Raw genomic sequence first — 19,172 nt, 5'->3', positions numbered from 1 at the left:
AACTGTGGTGAAATGGGTTATTGAGTTGCTTATAAAAAAATTTAAGGGAAAAATATTGCTGACTCAGAGATTGATTGGATAGACCCACTTTACATAAAACAGGCTGCTGGAAACAGATGAAAGGACTTTCATATTTCGGACATTTTTGTTGTAACTTAGAATAAATATGTTGAGGGATTAGATATTGACTGGACTAATTTTGTGAATGAGAAATAGTTTCCTTTCTTTAGAGGGCAAAAATGCTGCAGTGCCTCTTAAGAAGTATTGAACCATTAATCCAAGCCAACCTTTATTTTTACTTGGTGTCCATGACTACACTATCCAGATGTAGTTCTTATTAAAAAAAAAAGGACCTTTTAATATCAGCAGTCAGCACCATATTTTCAACCTAAGAAAAACAAAAAACCTCATATTAATCTGGTTTTATGAACTTGGGTGATTTTAAATATACAAAGGAAAAAAATTCAAATGCCTTCAAAGAATTAACGTGTCTTTATCTGACAACTACGTATGTTAAACAATGGACTACTTTTTCTTCTTTTTTATTTTTGTCTAAGATACTACTGTGAGATACTGTAGTCAAATTAATTTTCTTGTCTGTTGGTTAACATCACAACGTCAAAGAAAATTTTCCATATTCAAACAGAGACGGTAACATGCAATTTTTTCCCTAAAAGGGTCTGTGTTCTATTTTCACTCACAAGAAGTCTATATTTATGTAAAATAAGCTTTTCCCCTAGGCATGTAACATTGCCCAGAGACACAGAACTCAGCAAGAGAAAGTGCGTCTTTAAAACCTTTGAAAACTGTAGTGGTCACTGGACCTGTAGGTCTCAGACAAATTATTCCTAACAGAACTTCTCTCCAAGGACAATATTTTTTATCTATCAATTTGCTGTTTTCCCAGATACATAACATTATGATATCTAGGATGTCAGTAAAATTACATGAAAATACAGAAGAAAAATTTAAAAGTTATTATATCAACCAGCTTAGGAAACCTAAAATGTCGCTGGTTGTTTGGCCTAAGTGGAGCTAAGTTTTCTAGGTTGATTACCTGTGATTTGGGGTTTTAGAAAAGTTCAAAGAGTAGAACTTTTAAATTGGACCCAAACCATTCAGAATAACTCATAACATAGAGGAGTTACTAAATTTTGGTGGGCCCCTGTATTCCAAAAAATAATACATGGGTTATGAACCTAGAAAACTCAAGGGACACAATACCAGGTTTATCAGATTTAATGGTTTAAATTAGTTCATAATACAAAGCACCAGTTCCCAAAGTATGGCCCCGGGCCAGTAGCAACAGCAACTGTGGGGAAACTGTTAGAGATGCAAATTCTCAGGCCCTGCTCCAGACCTACTGAATCAGAGACTCTGGGGGTGAGGGCGGGCTTCTGTTTTGAACCAGCTGTGCTGGTGATCTGATGCAGGCTCAAGTCAGTCTGAGAGCCACAGGTACAAAAGAGGGCTCCGGGTCTGCAACAAAAACTACGCATGTAACAATGACTATTTCCCACTCCTCCCCACCACTGACCAAGTGAGAAACAGAATTCTTCAAAGAATATTGGCACTAATTTAGTGCACAGAACAAACTCCCTTTGTCCTTCCCTGTGTCGAGTCCAAAGGGATCTGAAGTGATATAAATGTCCCAGGGATGGGAGGGGGGATAGCGGCTCAAGCCCCAGGGGGTCCACAGGCAATCTTCAGGGAGATCTGGCCGTGAACATCAGTGGCTTTCAGACTCCTTAAGCCATAACTCACAGTACATACACATGTGGGTTTAGGACAGAAACAAAAGTTGCCCTAATTATGATACACTCCAATCATTTCTATTATTTCGTTAAAAAATGTTGGTTGTGGCCAATCATCTTCACAACCTACTTGAGTGTTGCAACCCAAAGACCGAAAAAGGCTACCCTAGATCACAGAATTTTCACCCACAGTCTATGGAAAAGGGTAACACTTGTGAAATGATCCACAAAGTTTGTATTTATTTATATATATGGATATTTCTGTGCAAGGGGCTTCATAGCTTCTGGCAGATTGTCAAAGCGATAGGTAACATTTGAGAAATTAGGATGCATTGATCTAGGTCTTCAAAAAGGACAGAGGACAGGAATGAGGATTTCTGCTGCTTCATGACCCCTGTGGCCCCCTGAAAACTGTGGATGAGATTGGGAAGGGTCCTCAGACTCATCCTCCACCCCATACAAGACCCACAGGGGCTCCCATCTCTAGATGGGAGCGATTGATATTTGAGTGGACCTTCTACTTTACAGAGAAATGGCAACGCCACACAAACAGTGCACCCATTGCTCCTGGGGCCATGATTCAGGATTTGTGCAAAGGGCGGCAGGATCAAGAAAGTCCAATCAAACTCAAGTCCCTATTTGTCTTCTATGTTCAGCAGAGATTAGTGGTTGCCGAAAGCCAGATTCTTTTACCTAGGTTGCTGGAAGTGAGGGCTTTGGTCAGCTGACCTGCTGGGATTAGCAAGAAAGATGTGACACGGGATTCCCCCCACTCCTCCCCATGGCCACTGAGATGACGACCCAGACGTAAACAGGGCTGATATTAGGTCAGTCGGCACCAGTATGTCTTTGCTGGTTGTTAAACCACCGAAATACTTCCGTACCTTTGGTAAAGAACAGCTGCTCCAGTCCCAGTCCCACCGCCACCCCGCCCCCGCCCCGGGCCCACCAGGACCTCTCTGGGGCCCAGCGACCCAAAGGTTAACGCCTGGGATTCTGATTGGTTGGCATCATCAGTTCTTAAATATTTTTAATATTACCTGGACACAAACACAGCAGCCGTGGCATTGTCACTGGCTCTACATTCACTTACACTTGCCCACTGGAAGGGATACAATGGCAGAGGTGTGCACCGGCCTCACCTTGAAACTGGGCGACCTGCTGCACTGGGTACGGGTTGCGTGGCCGCTGGAGGTGCTGCCGGGGTAACTGTGGCGGCTGCAGCTGCTGAAACGATAGGACAAGGAGGGCCGGGGGGGCGGGGCGGGAGGAGGCGCACAGTTAGATCTCCTGGCTGTTCTGAGGAAGGGGTTTTCAAAAACTGAACTCTGTACTGAAGAATAACACGCATACAGGTCAGGGCACAAGCGTGTAGCATCCGTGCCCCGTGCGACGGATTTTCACAAAGGAACACGCTCGTGGGTCGAGACGCAGAATGCTGCTAGAAGCCCCTCCTGCCCGTTCCCAGCCACTGCCCTTCACCTGACCCGTGGGCACACTATCCCAGCCTAGCAACAGGTTACTTATATCTGCTTCTGTGCTTCAGAGAAGTGGCCTGAGACAATGTACTTGAGCCTGTTTTCATCGCGTTTGGGAGCTCCATCCACGGTGATGCCTGCAGTGGGGTCCATTCATTCTCACTGTCGAGTAGTATTCCCCCCATAACATCCCACGATGTCTTTGCCCGTGCTACTAGGGGTGGCTGCTTAGGCTGCTTCTGGCTTTCGGCTGTCAGAGCCCCCTCTGCTGCAAACATCCTCGGTGAACATCTGTGGCCTTTCTGCTGTGTGGACCTGCTGGCTTATGAGGGAGGTGTAGCCAGGGAGGCAGTTCTGACTTTGCTTTTCCGACGTCAGCCTGCGTGCTTTCCTCAGCACGGTGGGTACCGAGCTCAAACGGACAAGCAGCTAACTTTTAAGGACCTAAAATAGATGCTTCGGGTATAGGAAGATGAGATTCTCAGGGCCTATTAAAAAAAGGGCTCATTTTATTCCCAGGGAGCCACCCTGCCTGCAAAATACATCTCCACAAGTCAAACATACAGCATTTACTGCCTTGAGGAAACCGCGTGGGGTTCCACGTACACCAGGAGCCAGGAGGCCTGCGTTTTAGTTTTTCTTCTTCCAGTCACGAGGCTTCTGCACTGCCGGCGCTGTTACCAGTATACAGGGAAGGCTATTATGATCATTATCGTGCTGTATGTGAAAAGGGAGAGAAAGTAAGAGTGAGGTGGAAGGAGCAAAGAAAGGGGTTTTCGCTCTGGGTCTGCCATCAAGTAGCTGCGTGACCTTCGGCATGTCATCTGGCCTCCTCTGCAGCTGTGGAATATGCATCAAGCACCTCTCATCTGCGAGGGCTAGGAAAGCAGACAGCGAGGGCCCCGCTCTTTACAGTGTTCATTATAAAAATAACACACATTGACCACTTCTTAACCCATGTGTTTATCTCTATTTTTTCCTCTTGTTTTTGTTCCTGGGCAGCTCTATAATTTTCTTTTTCTTTCTTTTTCTTGACAAGGCCAGCCAGCACGGGCAACCAAAGAAAAGAAGGGCCGCTGTTCACCCCATCCTGCGGTGTTTTGCACGAAACCGTTGCAATGAATTAATTGTATAGACACAGCGTAGACAAGAAACCATGCTAATCTTTTAGGCAGCAATCTAAGAACATTCCTGAGAGTAAGGTGAGCATTTAAAAGCTTCTCAGAAGTCAAACTTCCCATATTACGTAAGAATTTAACTGTCCCACTTAAAACTGGGCATCAGCCCTGGGGTAGCCTGGGGGAGTCAGGGGGCCCAGGTGCCAGTCCTGGCTCTGCCCCTCTCTAGCTCTGCGATCTCTGAAAAAAATCATGTAAGCTCCCTGGCTTCAGTCTCCTCGTGTGTAAAATAAAGGGACTCCATGATCCTCAATGTTTCTTTCAGATCCAAAATTCCAGATTCCGTTGAACCTTTGTGAATGGGTGGGATTTGACACGCTCTGTGCTCTTGAGAATAACGCATTAAATGTTAATTCACACCTGCTTTCAACTTGCTCTGTTCTGATTTCTAAGTCCACTGAGAACCATTTGAAAGTTTCCAAAGATACGCAAGATATCCCCAGTCTTTCTGTTTTCCCTCACATGTCCTTTCCGGAAACCCAAGTGTTCCCAGTACGCTGTTGGCAAAATTGAAAGTGTTAGGATGCTTTCACTGCCGCTGCAGGGACCAAGGAAATCAGCTTGGCGTTGATATGGCCACATTCAACCTCAAAAGTGTAGGCATCAATAAGCACTTTCCCCAGGTGCAGGTGAGATGCTACATCCCTCTGACCTACTTCTGGGCTAGTCCCACAGGATGGCTGGCACGTGTGGCTGCAGCTCGTACACTACCTTCTGTGACCCCAGGGTCAAGTGGCAGATCCACACCTTGTGCAGTTTCCGAAGGGTTTTACACGCATTACTCATGCTGAGCATCAGGAGGAAGGCTGGGAGATCAGGAAAACCTTATGTGGCAGATGAGGAGACAGGTTAGGTGGCTTTTCCAAAATCATACCATAAGCAAAGGATGTGACCCAGAGTGAACTGTTCTCTCCTTGGTCCCTCTTCAGCTCCCGGAACACACAGTCGTTAAGGAATTATACTCATTTTTTTTTTTTTTTTTGCGGTACACGGGCCTCTCACAGTTGTGGCCTCTCCCGTTGCGGAGCACAGGCTCCGGACGCACAGGCTCAGCGGCCATGGCTCACGGGCCCAGCCGCTCCGCGGCATGTGGGGATCCTCCCGGACCGGGGCACGAACCCGTGTCCCCTGCATCGGCAGGCGGACTCTCAACCACTGCGCCACCAGGGAAGCCCTATACTCATTTTTTTTGCAGTTTCCCATTTCCTCATCTCTTCTGAGGAGCCCTATGTCTGTCTTTCCGTGTCCCGGGTTCTGAGGGGTCCCGCACTCTCTCACCTCATGGTCTGTGGGCACCATCCTGTGAAAGCAATGCTCCCGGTCTCCCGCCTTCCCCCTCATTCCCGGGGCTGGCTGACCTTTCCAAGTGGGGACACCCCTGGGCTGGCACAGCTGAGTTTGGCCTGGTTACCCCGACTCCCCTTTGTGTCTTGGTCACAGCACAGACATCGAAGACCATCCCTCCAAGTATCAGGCACACCTGAAATTTCCTGGGATTGGCTGAGGGGCGGATCTGCAAAGCCCAGCTTCCCCTCGGCAGCTCCATTTATCACTGTCTGAGAGATACGAGCATGGCTCCTTGTCACACACCTTATGCAGGGTGAGAGGGATAGAGGTTTGTTTGTACAAGAGCTGCCGGGAAGCTGACTGACCTCAGTAAAAAGGGAGATAATTACACAGCTGTTCAAGAACAAAAGCGAACAAGGGAACATAAGTGAACTGTGCTCAACAGTACAATTTTTCTATTTGGGGGATGACTGGTGTTACTTTGAACTGCTGCCCTTGGTTACTAAGGACCTCGACGTGTCTCGTGTCCTACACAACCTCTCCTATAGATATGGTGGAGGATGCTTAATACATTTCCAAAATTCTGATCCTATTAGAAACATTCTAGAAGGGTAATTGTGGGCCTTGAGCCTTAGATGACAGCCTCACGTCTCCTATAATAGAAGGGTGAGACGTGCTGGATAGGCCCCCACGGGAGGCATCCAGGGACTCCTGGGGAAGTCCTCAGGCCTTTCCCGAGATAACACGAAATCAGGCACGGGTACCTCGAAAAACAAAACACACTGGAACTGAGAGGAGTAGCCCGCATGGAAGGCTTTCTTTCAAAGCTGGAGGAATTATATATGTCAAGGGTTGTCAAAGACGCCTAAGGCAAAGCTTTCTCTGTGTTAGGCCTTTAACTCAAACATTTCCTGAGCTGTGTTCAAAGCTGCTGGGAATTTTCTCAAGTTTGCACCCTTTCTGTGACCCCGAGTTCAGGTTTCCAGGTAGTTCTGTGGGCCCTATTATTCTGCTATTGTTCCTGTTCCATTGTTCATGACCAATTCTGTAAGAATTCTTCTCAATCCCTCCTTCTGACACTTTCCTCCAAGAAGCAAAGTTCTCTGAATTATTTTCTTTTTTCTTCATGCTGGAAATACCAGAATTTACGAAGCACGTGAGCCAGCCCCCTTCCACCCTCGCCCCCCATGCTGATTCTACAGACCCCTGTACCAGAAGCCACGAGAAAAGAGCCAGACTTGAACTGAAGAACGGTCTCTGGCAATTGGGTCTTCAAATGGATGGCGGAAGCCTGTCTTTTCAGAACAAACTAATTCATTCGAAGAAAAAGCCTAACTGACGGAAAGGTCTACATTCTGCAGGTTCTTCTGTGATCTCAGGAAATGCTGGCCTGTGAATTTCTTGATGAAGGACATGAACTGAGACTCCCTCACAGACACCAGGCACTGAATAAGCGTTTGCCGAACAAATGGATCACACCACGGGCGTGAGTTACCTGCTCCGCCAGAATCTGCTGCTGCTGCTGCCTCTGCTCCCGCAGGAACTGTTGCTTCTGCTGCCCCATCAGCTGGGCCCGCTGATCAATGAGCATCTGCTTCATGAGGGCTGCCTGGGGCTGGCTGCCCAGGAAGCTGGGCCCCGCTGGACCAGCTCCGGAGACCATGCCGCCAGAGCCCGGGGGTACGGAGGACTGCATGGGGCCCGTGGTCCGGGGAAGCCCGACCGGATGCTGCTCCTGGAAGGACAGGAAGAGAAGAGAATGCAGCCACTCCACCTCTGAAGGAAAGCACAGGGGTTAGGGGGATGGGGTAGGGCCCGGCTTAGGGACCTACGGGATCCCGAGAGGCACACATTACATTTCCATAAAAAGAACCCAGTGGTCCTCAAACCTGGCCTTACCACAGGCGGGATTGGAGAGGCTACAGGGCAACAGTAATAGAGCACGGCTCTGGGAAAATCTGAGACCCGGTCCAGTCTGTTTCTGATGGGACTGGCTAAGGAACAAGAACCGCATTTTCAGCTAGCAATCTGTAAGTCTGGAATGAGGCATCCTCACCTTACCTCTTCATCCTTACTGCCTGCCTGGCTAAACTGCGCTTCTTAGCTAGTAGGAGAGACGTTCACAGAAGACTGCTGGAAGTGATTCATCAGCAGATTGCTATTTGATGAAATTCTAATTAATTGTGACATTTGAAAGCTTTAACATGTGTAAAAAAAAATCCTGCTAGTGAGAATTGTTGATGGTGAGAAGTAGGAGTGTGTTACCCTGACCAAAGATACGAAATCTCCCAACATCTTTAAAGATAGAATTGGGTCTCAGGTGTCTGGGATAACTTAAACGCGGGGGGTTGAATTGGGTCTCTTGATTCTATAATTATGTGTCCGTCAGTCAAATCAAATGACGGCAACTTTTAAGGACTGGTCCTTAAGGAACAGGAGGTAAAGTGTTAGAGAACTCCTCACACACAGCCCAAGCCACTACTCGGAGACTGTACTCAGAGGGGAAGTAACAGCCCGACGGTGTAGACCATTGGGGAAAAGCAGCTGATGGGAAAAGTAGGTTTGTGACCGTAAGATGTACTTTCTCGATGCATTCTTTCCTGTTCCTTCTATCAAGCATAGCTGGTAATGGCAAAGTATTGTCTGAACATTTCACAGAAAGGTTTCTTTTAATTCACTGAAGTTTCAAGTAATTAGTCTGAACAAAGAGACGCTGCTGAGAGGTACACAAGTTAAATGGGTATACGTGTAAGGACATACACAGTCATATCATGAGGCACAATTATGAGACTTAGATCATGAGAAACGAATGTGAATAACTCTACAGTATTTACATTTTTGTATCCAGTTAAACTGGATTAAAAAAAATTTCCTCATTGTAAAATCTAGATATTCATTCTTTTTTTCCACACTGGTTATTATTTCCAGTTATATGGGGTGAAGGGAATTAAGACTACACCGATGTCTACAGGCAAGTCACTACCTTAAATGGATGTGTAGTAGTTATCACATTTTATTTGCAATGGTATTTCCATCATTATTAATGCATTCCTTCATTAATGCATGCCACTAGCCTGCTCTGTGAACAACATGAATTTTATCCACCTCTTCTGAGCCATCCTATATGAAAAACAGGGTGCAGTCAAACTGGATTTTAATATTTGTCCTCTTTTTGCTTTGCTACCTCTTCAGTGTTGGTACAGTCAGTCACGTGGGCAGTTTCCTCTCAAAACAGAGAGTCGTGTTTGACACAACTCCTAGAGACGCAGCCCTGCATTGGAGCCCCCATAGCCTGGGCTTGTTGGACCCCCCTTCCCGCTACTGTGTGGAGCTCAGCCATTCACGTCCTTCTTTCCAGGTACACCGAAACCCACATCTTCAGGTACTCTTCGTCCCTCCCATCAGCACCCAAAAAAACAAAACAAGCAAAACAAACAAAAAAACCAAACAAAACCCCTTTACTCCTCTCATCTGGGAAACAACAGCTCAAGAAGTTTTGGTTAATCAGTGCGGTGGCCCAGGTCACACAGTTAGCAAATGGAAGAACCAGAACTTGCAGAACTGGAACACTGACTTTGAGTCTAAATTCAGTATTCCTTCCACAAGCATAGGCCTTTCCCAGACAACGGGTCCACGGTGCCAAGCATGTGCCTAAGAATTGCCTGTAGACTAAATATATAGTATGTCTCCCATAAATACACTGTGTTCTATTTTTCAAATGGTAAGTGTGGTGTTACTGAAATTAAAACTTCTTGTCTTTGTGTATTTTCTCTGTACATAGACAATTATTAGGTAGAGAGCTATGAGATATTAATAATAAAAAGACCTTATACTCAGCGATGCCTGGAACTTTATGCCACCAAAAAGTTTACTTTATGACTGACCCCTGCAGAGGTCAAGATATTTCACTCTTTCCTTTCCCCCCCAAACTTGCCACCTGTTTTCCAAACCCTTCCTTCCAATGGGATGGAGCTGTTTCTTGCCACCTTTGGAGACAAATGGCTGACTGACTTAACACTTTAGCAAACGAATTCACACGGAAGTGCAGATAGTTGACCAATCAGTGAAAATACAGATACACAGTTTTTTCTGTGTTGTATTTCAGAATATTTGATATTTTCCAATTTTGATAATGAGGAGGGAGTTGGAAAGAAAATGAGACCCAAGGGAAGATCAAGTTCTCTTTGGCTTGGTTTTATGAGAGGACTGGTCTGGGCTGGCCCCGTTTATCTTTGTACACTTTGAGATATTCTTGTCCTGTGAGACTAGCCCTCAAGTACCTGGTGAGCTTGCCCAGGAGCCGTAAGTAGTGATGGGTTGCTCTCCCAGCCTTCTCTCCACCCAGAAAGAAAGGGAGAGGCAAATGAGGTGAGGATGTAGATTCATCTAAGCATATCTAGTCCCTGTCTTCCTAGACCAAAAAGAAATACAAGTCCGCCACTTTTCAAGAGTTCAATTTACGCCACTCCCCTTTTATGAAACACCTACACTAGTATCTGTTTTTAGTAACTGGAAGAAATCTGAAGAGGATTTTCGCTTTTACAAAAGAAGGTGAAAATCTAAGGTAGCGTTCAGTGTTTGTTTTGCAGAGTGATTGTGGAGACAGCAGGCTCCTCCAGTAACAAGCGTGGCAACACCAAGCTCCTTCCCCAGGAACCACACTCAGCAGCTCAGCACCAAGCTGCCGTAGCTTTGAACTGTGTGAGCATCTGTGCTCTCTCTCTATTTACTTCGCACATTCTCAGCAAGATGTGTCCTAAGGTGCTTGCTTCTTCACTGTAAGCCATTTCGGCTTAGGAAAGGTTTCATAGGAACGCTCTCCTTTCAGATGGGGCGGGGTGTTGCTGAACTTCTAAAGCACAGTGCGTAAAAGCCTTCCCAAAGGGATAGTCTGATTATTACCTCCCAGGGTTATATATGTCCCCCAATGGTTCCCTCTCAAAGATTTTGCCTTCAGGTTTCTCACCAAAGACCTGAAGACCGAGAGGCAGGAGGGCTCTGTGCACTTTTACAGGACTGCCCTCCCTATGAAACATTTGTGAGCCTAGGTTGAGCTCTGCTGCATTCAACAGCGGGTGAGTGACACCCAGAGCCCCAGCCTCAGGTGTGTGTGCCAAGTGTGAAGACGTGCCGAGTGACACCTTACAAATGGAGCTGGCTGAGGCCATTAGCTGATGCACATGACATGGTGGATTTTAACCCCCCGTCTAAGAGGGCTTAATGAGCATTAGTCTGTCGAATTTCAGAATTTCAAGCCCCCGCTCTTGTTTCTAAGGAGGACACACACTGTGCGTGCAATCAGAGAAAACCAGGCTGGGCTTTCGTCACCAGAAATGTAATGCCTTGAAGCCAAATGATGCAGTATTTTTAGTTTTAATTACTAGCTTGTTCTCCACTCCACCCCCTGCCCAACGACCTCCCTTGCCTTCTACCCAGAATCTTAATTCAGCCTCTTCCTCTCAGAAATCCAATTGACTACATAGATCTTCATTACTCCCCAAACCTCTCACTCTTCAGTAAAATAAAGGGAGGGGGAAAAAAATCAAAACCAATGAACCTATTTTACATATCTTCTCTTCTAGGGAAAAGATCTTAGCAATTTTCTAAGGGCTGGAGACAGGTCAGAGGTGTAAAAAACACCCTACTTCCCCCAAAGAGGCAGTTTTTACTTCAAAAAGCAGCTGTGGTAAAAATCTCTCAAGAGTAGCCATCTGTTTATTTATAAATCTGTGCGTAAGGAAGCTTTATTTTCTCTTACGTGTTTTCAAGAACATGCCTCGTGTTTGGGTAAGAGGGGCCGGGGTTGCTGGCGGTGGACCAAAGACTGCTGGCTCCTTGGAGGGGGGATTGCAAGAGGCTTCCGGCGGTGACTGGGACTGGGGTGCCGGGGCTTAGTGGAGAACTGGCTGGAGGATGCTCAGGGCTTCGGCGTTTTTTCAGGTGCTCGCGTCGGGGGAAACAAGGAACAGCTGCTGTTCCTCCTCGGCCCCAGCAGATGGTGGTGTCAGCCCGGTCCTCGCCGCCAGCCCGCCCGCTCGCCCGCGCGGCGCGTCCCCCCCGCCCCCCTCCCAGCCTGCAGATGGCTTAATCAGGACTCGCCTTCCTCCCCCACCCGGTCCCCCCGGCCCCGCGCGTCTGGGCTAACGCTACGAGCGTGGAGCCAGGCAGTCAAGTGTTACTGCGTATAGCAGGTAGCCTGGCAACTGAGAGCATAATACCGAGCAGATGGTGTGCGCACGGCGTGATGGCCATCACACACGACAGCCTGAGACAATCCAGGAATTCCCTGGTGACTCGAGGCCCTCTTTACACAAAATGAGTTCTCTCTCCATTGCCGTGTATCTCTGGGGTTATCTCCCTTCTCTCTCTCTCCGACTGACACTGAACTGGTTTCTTATTACCGACCTTGCTGCCAGCCCGAGGGGAGGGAGATTTCTCGTGTGGGTGGGGGAGGCCGTGGAAGGAAACGGAAGGGCCGGGAGATGGAGGAGGTGATGGGGGCGTTGGCGACCCGAGAGGGGAGGGACAGTGGCGTACCCCAGACCCGGGGCGGAGTGTCCGAGAGGGTCAGCGTTCTCCGTAACCCGGGCTGCACGAAGCCTGCGCGGTGAGGGCCGCGCCGGGGGGCGAGCCTGGGCTTAGTGTCTTTGCCATCGCATGGCTTACGAACAGCCTAAATGAAATTTAGGATTTTACTTAAAAAGCCCCCTGGGGCGTAATTTAGCCTCTCGACTCGAGCGTATATGCTTACAAGTCCTTAGGGGGCTCTAAGAAGTCAGGAGTGAGGCCCGTGCGCCCCTGCCCGGGCCGAAGATGCGTCTCCGCGCAGGCGTCCTTAACAAAGAAACCGACTAGGCGGTCTGGGCGCGGGCGCGGGCAGGGGCAGCGGAGGGAGGGCGTGCGGCGGCCGAGCCGCCCAAGGGCCCCGAGATCCTCGGCCTGCGCGCTGCTCCGCAACCTGGGAGGCCGCTGCGCGCTCCCCGGGGCGCATTTCACCTCCCCCTCCCCGCCACGTCGTGTGGGCCGGTCGCCGGCAAGGAAGTGGGAGCCGGAGGGCACGGGGGGAGACAGGAGGGTAGTTCACGGTAGGAAGAAGTAAAATTAATACATAAACAAAAAGCATGTCCCAGAAGACAGACCTGTGCTTTTCATACACACTGAAGTGGATCAATTAAAAAAAAAAAAAAAAATCCAGCCCCAGTGGAATTTTGCCTAGATTCTATACAACAAGCCGCTTCTCTGTCCAACCTCTCACCACTGTCAGGGGTCTTCTCCTGCAAAGGTACTGTTCAAGTTTTAAGTTTCAGAAGGAGGAAGTCTTTTCAAAGGTGGAAGCTGACGTTTCACGCAGAACCTCACACTTGTTGGGAAGTTCAGTACATTCATGTCAGAGAATCCGACACCCACTGCAGAGCCGGCTGGAGGCATCCGGCTGTTACAACCTGGGGCTCAGGGTGGTGAACTGGCTTCCTGAGGCTCAGGGGGCCATCTGACCTCTGGGTCTCAGTCCCCACCTCTTCAAACGGAAATCCTATCCATAGGACTCCTCCCTCGGCAACGGAAACTTTGGAGATAAATAAGCTATAGAGGGAAAATGGCTAAGAAGGTGCTAAAACTTCTTCCAATTTAAGTGTGGGCTGTTGGGGAACCATGAGGGCTACATCAGGGGTTCTCAAAGCGTGGCTCCAGGACCAGCACCTGGGAGCTTGTTAGAAATGCAAATTCTCAGGCTCTGCTCCAAGCCTCCTGAACCAGAGTCTTTAGGAGCAATTTAACATGCCCTTCGATAATTACCATGCCCCACGTTTTGAGACTCACTGGGCAAATAATCCTGGTTTATGGGCACTGACTGCAACCTGGGGTATCAGCGCTCTCTGTGATTAGATTGCAAACCCTGCACTTTCAAAAGCAAGTCAGAGTGCTGAGTTACTTAAGTTTCTATTGCCAATTCTTCTGCATTTGGAACAGAACTCTCTAATTTTCAGAGGGCTGTGCAAGTAATGTAAACTCAAGAATTCCGAAAGGAGCCTATGCCATGATTCTTCCAGAAAGGTCGGTGCTCCTGTAGCTCTGCTCCGGAGGCACAGCCAAGAGCAAGGAAGGGGTGAAGCCAGTTAAACTCCCTCCCTTACTCAGGGAGGAAGCATCAAACATCACTAGACTTCCCGTCCCCTGGTCCGCTATAAGGTAGGAAAGCTATGATTTGAGGAAAGTCCCCTCTTCAAACAAGAAGACGACCAGAAGCAACAGTGGAAGTAACACTTATGGGGCACCTACTGTATGCAAAACACTCAGCTCAGTGTTTTCTCCGGTGTACTTAAAACTCATTTTGCTGATTAAAAAGAATCCGAGTCTCTTGAGAGGTTAAATAACTTGCCTGATGTCCCACAGCTGATGGTGGTCTTTGGGATTCTGACTTTTCCACTGACCAGAACATGCATCTGGTCTAAATTGAGCAGACCACCCAAGAGGACTCTGGAGTAATGAGAAATGGGAAGGGGTGGGGTGGGGGGAGAGGAATGGGCATAAAATAAAAAGGTAGACACTCTATTGGGATCAAAGGATGAAGCTGAAAGAGCACAAAAATATACATCATTTTTTATATGTTGCCTGATACCCCAAATTAGGATGCCTCTGTGGTATCAACTTTGACATTTAAAGAAAGGGCATAAGATTAGACCGTTCAACCAGAAATGGAAGGAAGAAACAAAATAAAACAAAACCTTAGAATTCTCTTTGAAGTTGATCAAGTGTCAGGGCAGAAACTTGGTTTCAGGATGGTGGCTGCTTTTACAGACTTTCTTTGTGCTTGTCCAGGATAATTTTTCAATGTGGGTTTGGAGAGTTGCTTGTAATAAATTCATAGCAGAGCCCCAATAGGCCCACCCCAAGATAATCTGCTTCTTCAGCAGATTATTGAAGAAATTTGGATTAAAAAAAAGTGTTTTATGATGTGTAGTGGCTGTGTTGCCAAGACAGTTGAGGTTTGAGGCAGTTTACCGATTTAGGAAGCTTATCACAGACAGGGCAGTAACTTGGGGCCCAGTGCTAAGCCTGCTAAGTGGGTTCAGAAGAGATCTTTGTTCGGCTTCTAAGAAGGAGCAGTTTACATTGGGGGAAGCCAACAGGCTTGGGTAGAGACTCAGCTCCATCGAGGGTCCAGTGACTGGCACGTAACACATAGCTTGTTATCACTATTATTGCTATAACCTCTTGATTATGCAGCTTTAGAAAGTCAGGGGGAAGGAAGTGCTATGGCTCTGCTTCTAGCTTAATTCCTAAGATAATGAGGTCTAAGACTTTAAACTTGGTTTTCTTTCTAGATTCTCAGTGAGCAGGATGGATGGCATTCCTACCCAGACTTTTTTTTTTTTTTTTTTTTTTTTGGTACGTGGGCCTCTCACTGTTGTGGCCTCTCCCGTTGCGGAGCACAGGTTCCAGATGCGCAGGCTCAGCGGCTGTGGCTCACGGGCCCAGCCGCTCCGCGGCATGTGGGATCTTCCTGGACCGGGGCACGAACCTGTGTCCCCTGCATCAGCAGGCGGACTCTCAACCACTGCGCCACCAGGGAAGCCCTCTACCCAGACTTTTGACTCTTTAACAAATGCATGTTTTGCTGACTTTGCCCCCGATCACGGGGAAAATTTAAAAATATTCTCTAAAAGTATTTTAAAAAGGCAACATTCATTTTTAACACTCACAGGCAGCCATGTTAATATTCTGATGTGTCTCTGTGTTTCTTCTCAGCTCCCTACCCAGTGCAGTAATATATTTTCCATGCTCATGATCATGGTATATACATGAGTGTACCACTATTTCTTACTAAGTAACATAGGAGAGGTAGAAAGTTCCAGCTTTCCAAATGCTTCTAAGCAGTAATTTTCTGGTAGGATATTACCTTATGGCAACATTCCTGCAAGGTCTTTAGGTTTCTGTTATGAGGCTCCCAGCATCAGCACAGAGCTAGGTCCACGGTTGCAACAGAATAAATATTTGCTGAACTGAACTAATGGTCTATGATGAATTGTAGCTTAGACCAAGATCAGGAATGACCAGAGAGAAAAGATAACCCTTGTAATGGACTGCTTCTCCAAGCTACCAGAGCTTCTGCTGAAGATGAAAGAAAGGGTTAAAGTTGCTGGTCCAGAGTAAGATGGGAGAGTGCCGTCAGCCACAGGAAGGTCAGTTTTTCAAGGACTTACTTGGAGGTAAAAACAACAAAAATACCATTTGTCCTTATCAGTGCTTTGAACATAGTTACCATAGGTTCCTCCAGTGGAAACACAACTTTGAGAGTTATGCTTTTCCTCTGCCTTTGATGTAAATTATAGAGTCCTTCTGATCCCTTCGTTGTGATTAATTCCACCACCAAAGCAACTCTAAACTGGTTAGAAGTTCATTAGTGTGCAACAATAGGAGCTTGATTAAATAAATTATGGTACATCCATACCATGAATGCTAGGCAGCCAATAAAAATCATGCCTTTCAGATTATCTAATCCAAAAAAAGCTTACAATATACAGTGAAGAGGGGAAGAAAAAGCAGTTATTAGAATAGTAGCCATAGAACAATCATGTTAGGGGAGGATTTTAAGTGATTTTTATTTTCATACTCTTTCAAATTTTCTATTATGAACATATTACTTCAAATAAATATTAAGTCTCATGCTCTAAAACTCTAAAGTCTTTAGATTGACAAAAAAAAGAAAGAAAAGAAAAAGGGCCTATTTACTTGGTTTCAAGGAGTCCACAGTTCTGATGTAGAGTGAGGATCCCTTAGTTCCTGAGCAGCTCATGGCATCTTTGAAGGGGACACATCTCTGGGCCTTCCGCCAGGAAGCACCTGACTGTGCCTGGGGAGGGGACTGAAGGCTTCCCAGAGGAAGCGATGTCTTGGAGTGGCTCAGGTAACCAAGAGGGGAAGGGGTTCCAGGGTGGAGGGACAGAATGATCAAAGACTTGAGTACATCATACCCTGAAATTCCATTTCTAAGGACTCGTCTCCTGGAAATATTCATAGCTTTGTGCAAAGATTTATCTTGAATAGCGTGCATGGTTTTGAGTAGCAAAAAAAAAGAAACAACCTAAATGGCCAACATTTAGAGGATTCATTAAACTATAATACAACCTCCCTGCCTCCCCGAAAAACCCCCCAAAACCTCATTGAGATTATTTAGGCTCAACAGACCAGGAATGGAACGTAGCGAGTTTGAGAGGGGCTCAGGCTGTACCCGGGATCTGGACTATTTCCACCATTCACACTGTGGAGTGTGCCACAGACATCCTTAATGGGGTAGTTCTCCTGTCAAGACCTGGACATGGCATGAATGTGAACAAACTGGGTTTGGCTACAGATTCAGTAACTAGGCTAGCTTTTTGTTGCTTCAACACAGAGCCCCCAAGTGCCAGAGGAGGCTCCGAGGGGACTGCCATCTTCCAAGAATCCTTTGGGCCTCACCCTGCTCTCTAGGGTTTTTCTCCATTCTAGGCTCGAAATCACAGAGCAGGGGCAGAACCAGCCCAGCCTTTAGAGTTTAAGAACTTGCGAGATGAGTGAAAACCGCTGTTGACCTGTATAGGCAGCCTCCTCCACAGGGCTTAAGAAAACCCAGCCCAGGGGCTTGAAACCTGCCCCACAGAGGTGGATACCGCATCTGCCCGCATCCAAGTGACCACTGTCCCGACACGACTGCAAGTGGTTTGTCAGTGGCTCCAGGAACTAGGCTTTTTACCCAGACGCCTGCTGCCTTTGTTTCCCCCTTGATTTAAAAATCGAGAGGGGGAAGAAGTCTCAGCTGTCTTCAGCAGAGCTGCTGGGAAATCTTCCCTCCCGAGCTACTGTTCCCCCATGCTGTACCTTTCTCTTTCATGGCCCCTTCCCCCCCTCCCCTATCTGATGAAGTCATCACAGCCAAGACTGCATAACTGCTGCAGAGACCTGTCTTGTGTTACACTGGGAGTCAGGCCAATGTTTCCGTTTACAGCCAAGAGCACCACCATGCTGCCAAATGGCGCTCTCTGCTGCAGCCACTACAAGACAGGAAGAAGGGAAGGAAGGCTTGGAGCTGGAGGGCCTGCTGTGCAGAGAAGGCTTGGGGACATCCTCCATGCTGTCCATCAGCCTTGGGAGCATGGCTCAGGGATGCTCCATCTGAATGCCTGGGAAGAGCCACTTCCCACAAAGTGGTCCCCCTATTGCCCCTGGCCCCCAGGAGACGCTGCCGGAGGGAGGGTCCGTGTCAGCCTGCTCTGCTGGTTTTCTCACGGTTGAACCTGTCTGTGGGCAAACCGGGTGTGATCACAGCGAGGCTCTGGAGGACAGCCCTCACCACAGCCCCGAGAGCAGAGCTAAGCCAGCCGTCGTGGTGGAGTTACGGGAGGCCATGAGGAAGGAGAAAAAAGAGGAGGAACATTTAGAAATCTGGGGTTGGTGCTTTACACACTTAGAGATTTGGGCTGAGAACCAGGTTCTTAGAGTAAGCAAGTCTAGGACAGGGGCTCACACTGGGTCAGGGAGGGCCGATGGGCACGTGGCGATGGGGGGCCACTGACCCCTAGGCCTTACATCCACAATGGTCTTCCAGTTCAGATCATCAGATATATTCTTTTTTTTTTTCTTTTGGCTGCTGCGTGCAGCATGTGAGATCTTACTTCCCAGATCAGGGATCCAACCTGTACCCCCTGCAGTGGAAGCATGGAGTCTTAACCACTGGACCGCCAGGGAAGTACCTAAGATCCTTAGATATATTCTTCACACAAGGTTTTACAGGGGGTCACTGAGAAACCCTGATATGATTGAAAGGTACCTCCTATTTTATGGCTTAAGTTGTGTCCTGTAACTAGATCACAATGCTCTAAGTCCATTATGAATTAATATTCTTTGTTAAGTCCTGTGTTTATCTTGTGAATGATATAATTACACCAGACTGCGTTTTTTTTAAATAAACTTTGCTTTCTTTTTTTTTTAAAATAACTTTTTTTTAAAAAAAAGATACAAAAGACACCGAATAGCCAAAGCGTCTAGAGGGAAAAAAACAGAGCTGGAGGAATCAGACTCCCTGACTTCAGACTATATTACAAAGCTACAGTAATCAAGACAACATGGTACTGGCACAAAAACAGAAATATAGATCAATGGAACAGGATAGAAAGCCCAGAGGTAAACCCACGCACTTATGGTCAACTAATCTATGACAAAGGAGGCAAGGATATACAATAGAGAAAAGACAGTCTCTTCAATAAGTGGTGCTGGGAAAACTGGACAGCTACATGTAAAAGAATGAAATTAGAACATTCCCTAACACATACACAAAAATAAACTCAAAATGGATTAGAGACCTAAATGTAAGACCGGACACTATAAAACTGTTAGAGGAAAACATAGGAAGAACACTCTTTGACATAAATCACAGCAAGATCTTTTTTGATCCACCTCCTAGAGTAATGGAAATAAAAACAAAAATAAACAAATGGGAC

General features: G+C 47.1%; 1 protein-coding gene across 4 annotated transcripts in view; it reads right to left on the bottom strand.

The window, feature by feature from the left end:
* The window catches only part of MAML3 (mastermind like transcriptional coactivator 3), a 628,299-nt gene that overhangs the window by 5,147 nt on the left and 603,980 nt on the right, over positions 1–19,172 (bottom strand). For 3 of the 4 annotated variants that reach the window (XM_060299743.2, XM_030845120.2, XM_060299744.1), the window contains 2 exons: positions 7,193–7,432; positions 2,897–2,981 (listed from right to left, as the gene is read on the bottom strand). In XM_060299743.2, the coding sequence (XP_060155726.1) occupies positions 2,897–2,981; positions 7,193–7,432 (325 nt within the window). The remainder of the gene's footprint in view (positions 1–2,896; positions 2,982–7,192; positions 7,433–19,172) is intronic. The other variant, XM_030845121.2, reaches the window with a different exon arrangement.

This window comes from Globicephala melas, chromosome 5 (genome assembly GCF_963455315.2).
Source record: "Globicephala melas chromosome 5, mGloMel1.2, whole genome shotgun sequence".
Classification (NCBI taxonomy): Eukaryota; Metazoa; Chordata; class Mammalia; order Artiodactyla; family Delphinidae; genus Globicephala; species Globicephala melas.
The sequence above is the reverse complement of the archived record's forward strand: the minus strand, read 5'-3'. Positions and strand labels throughout refer to the sequence as shown.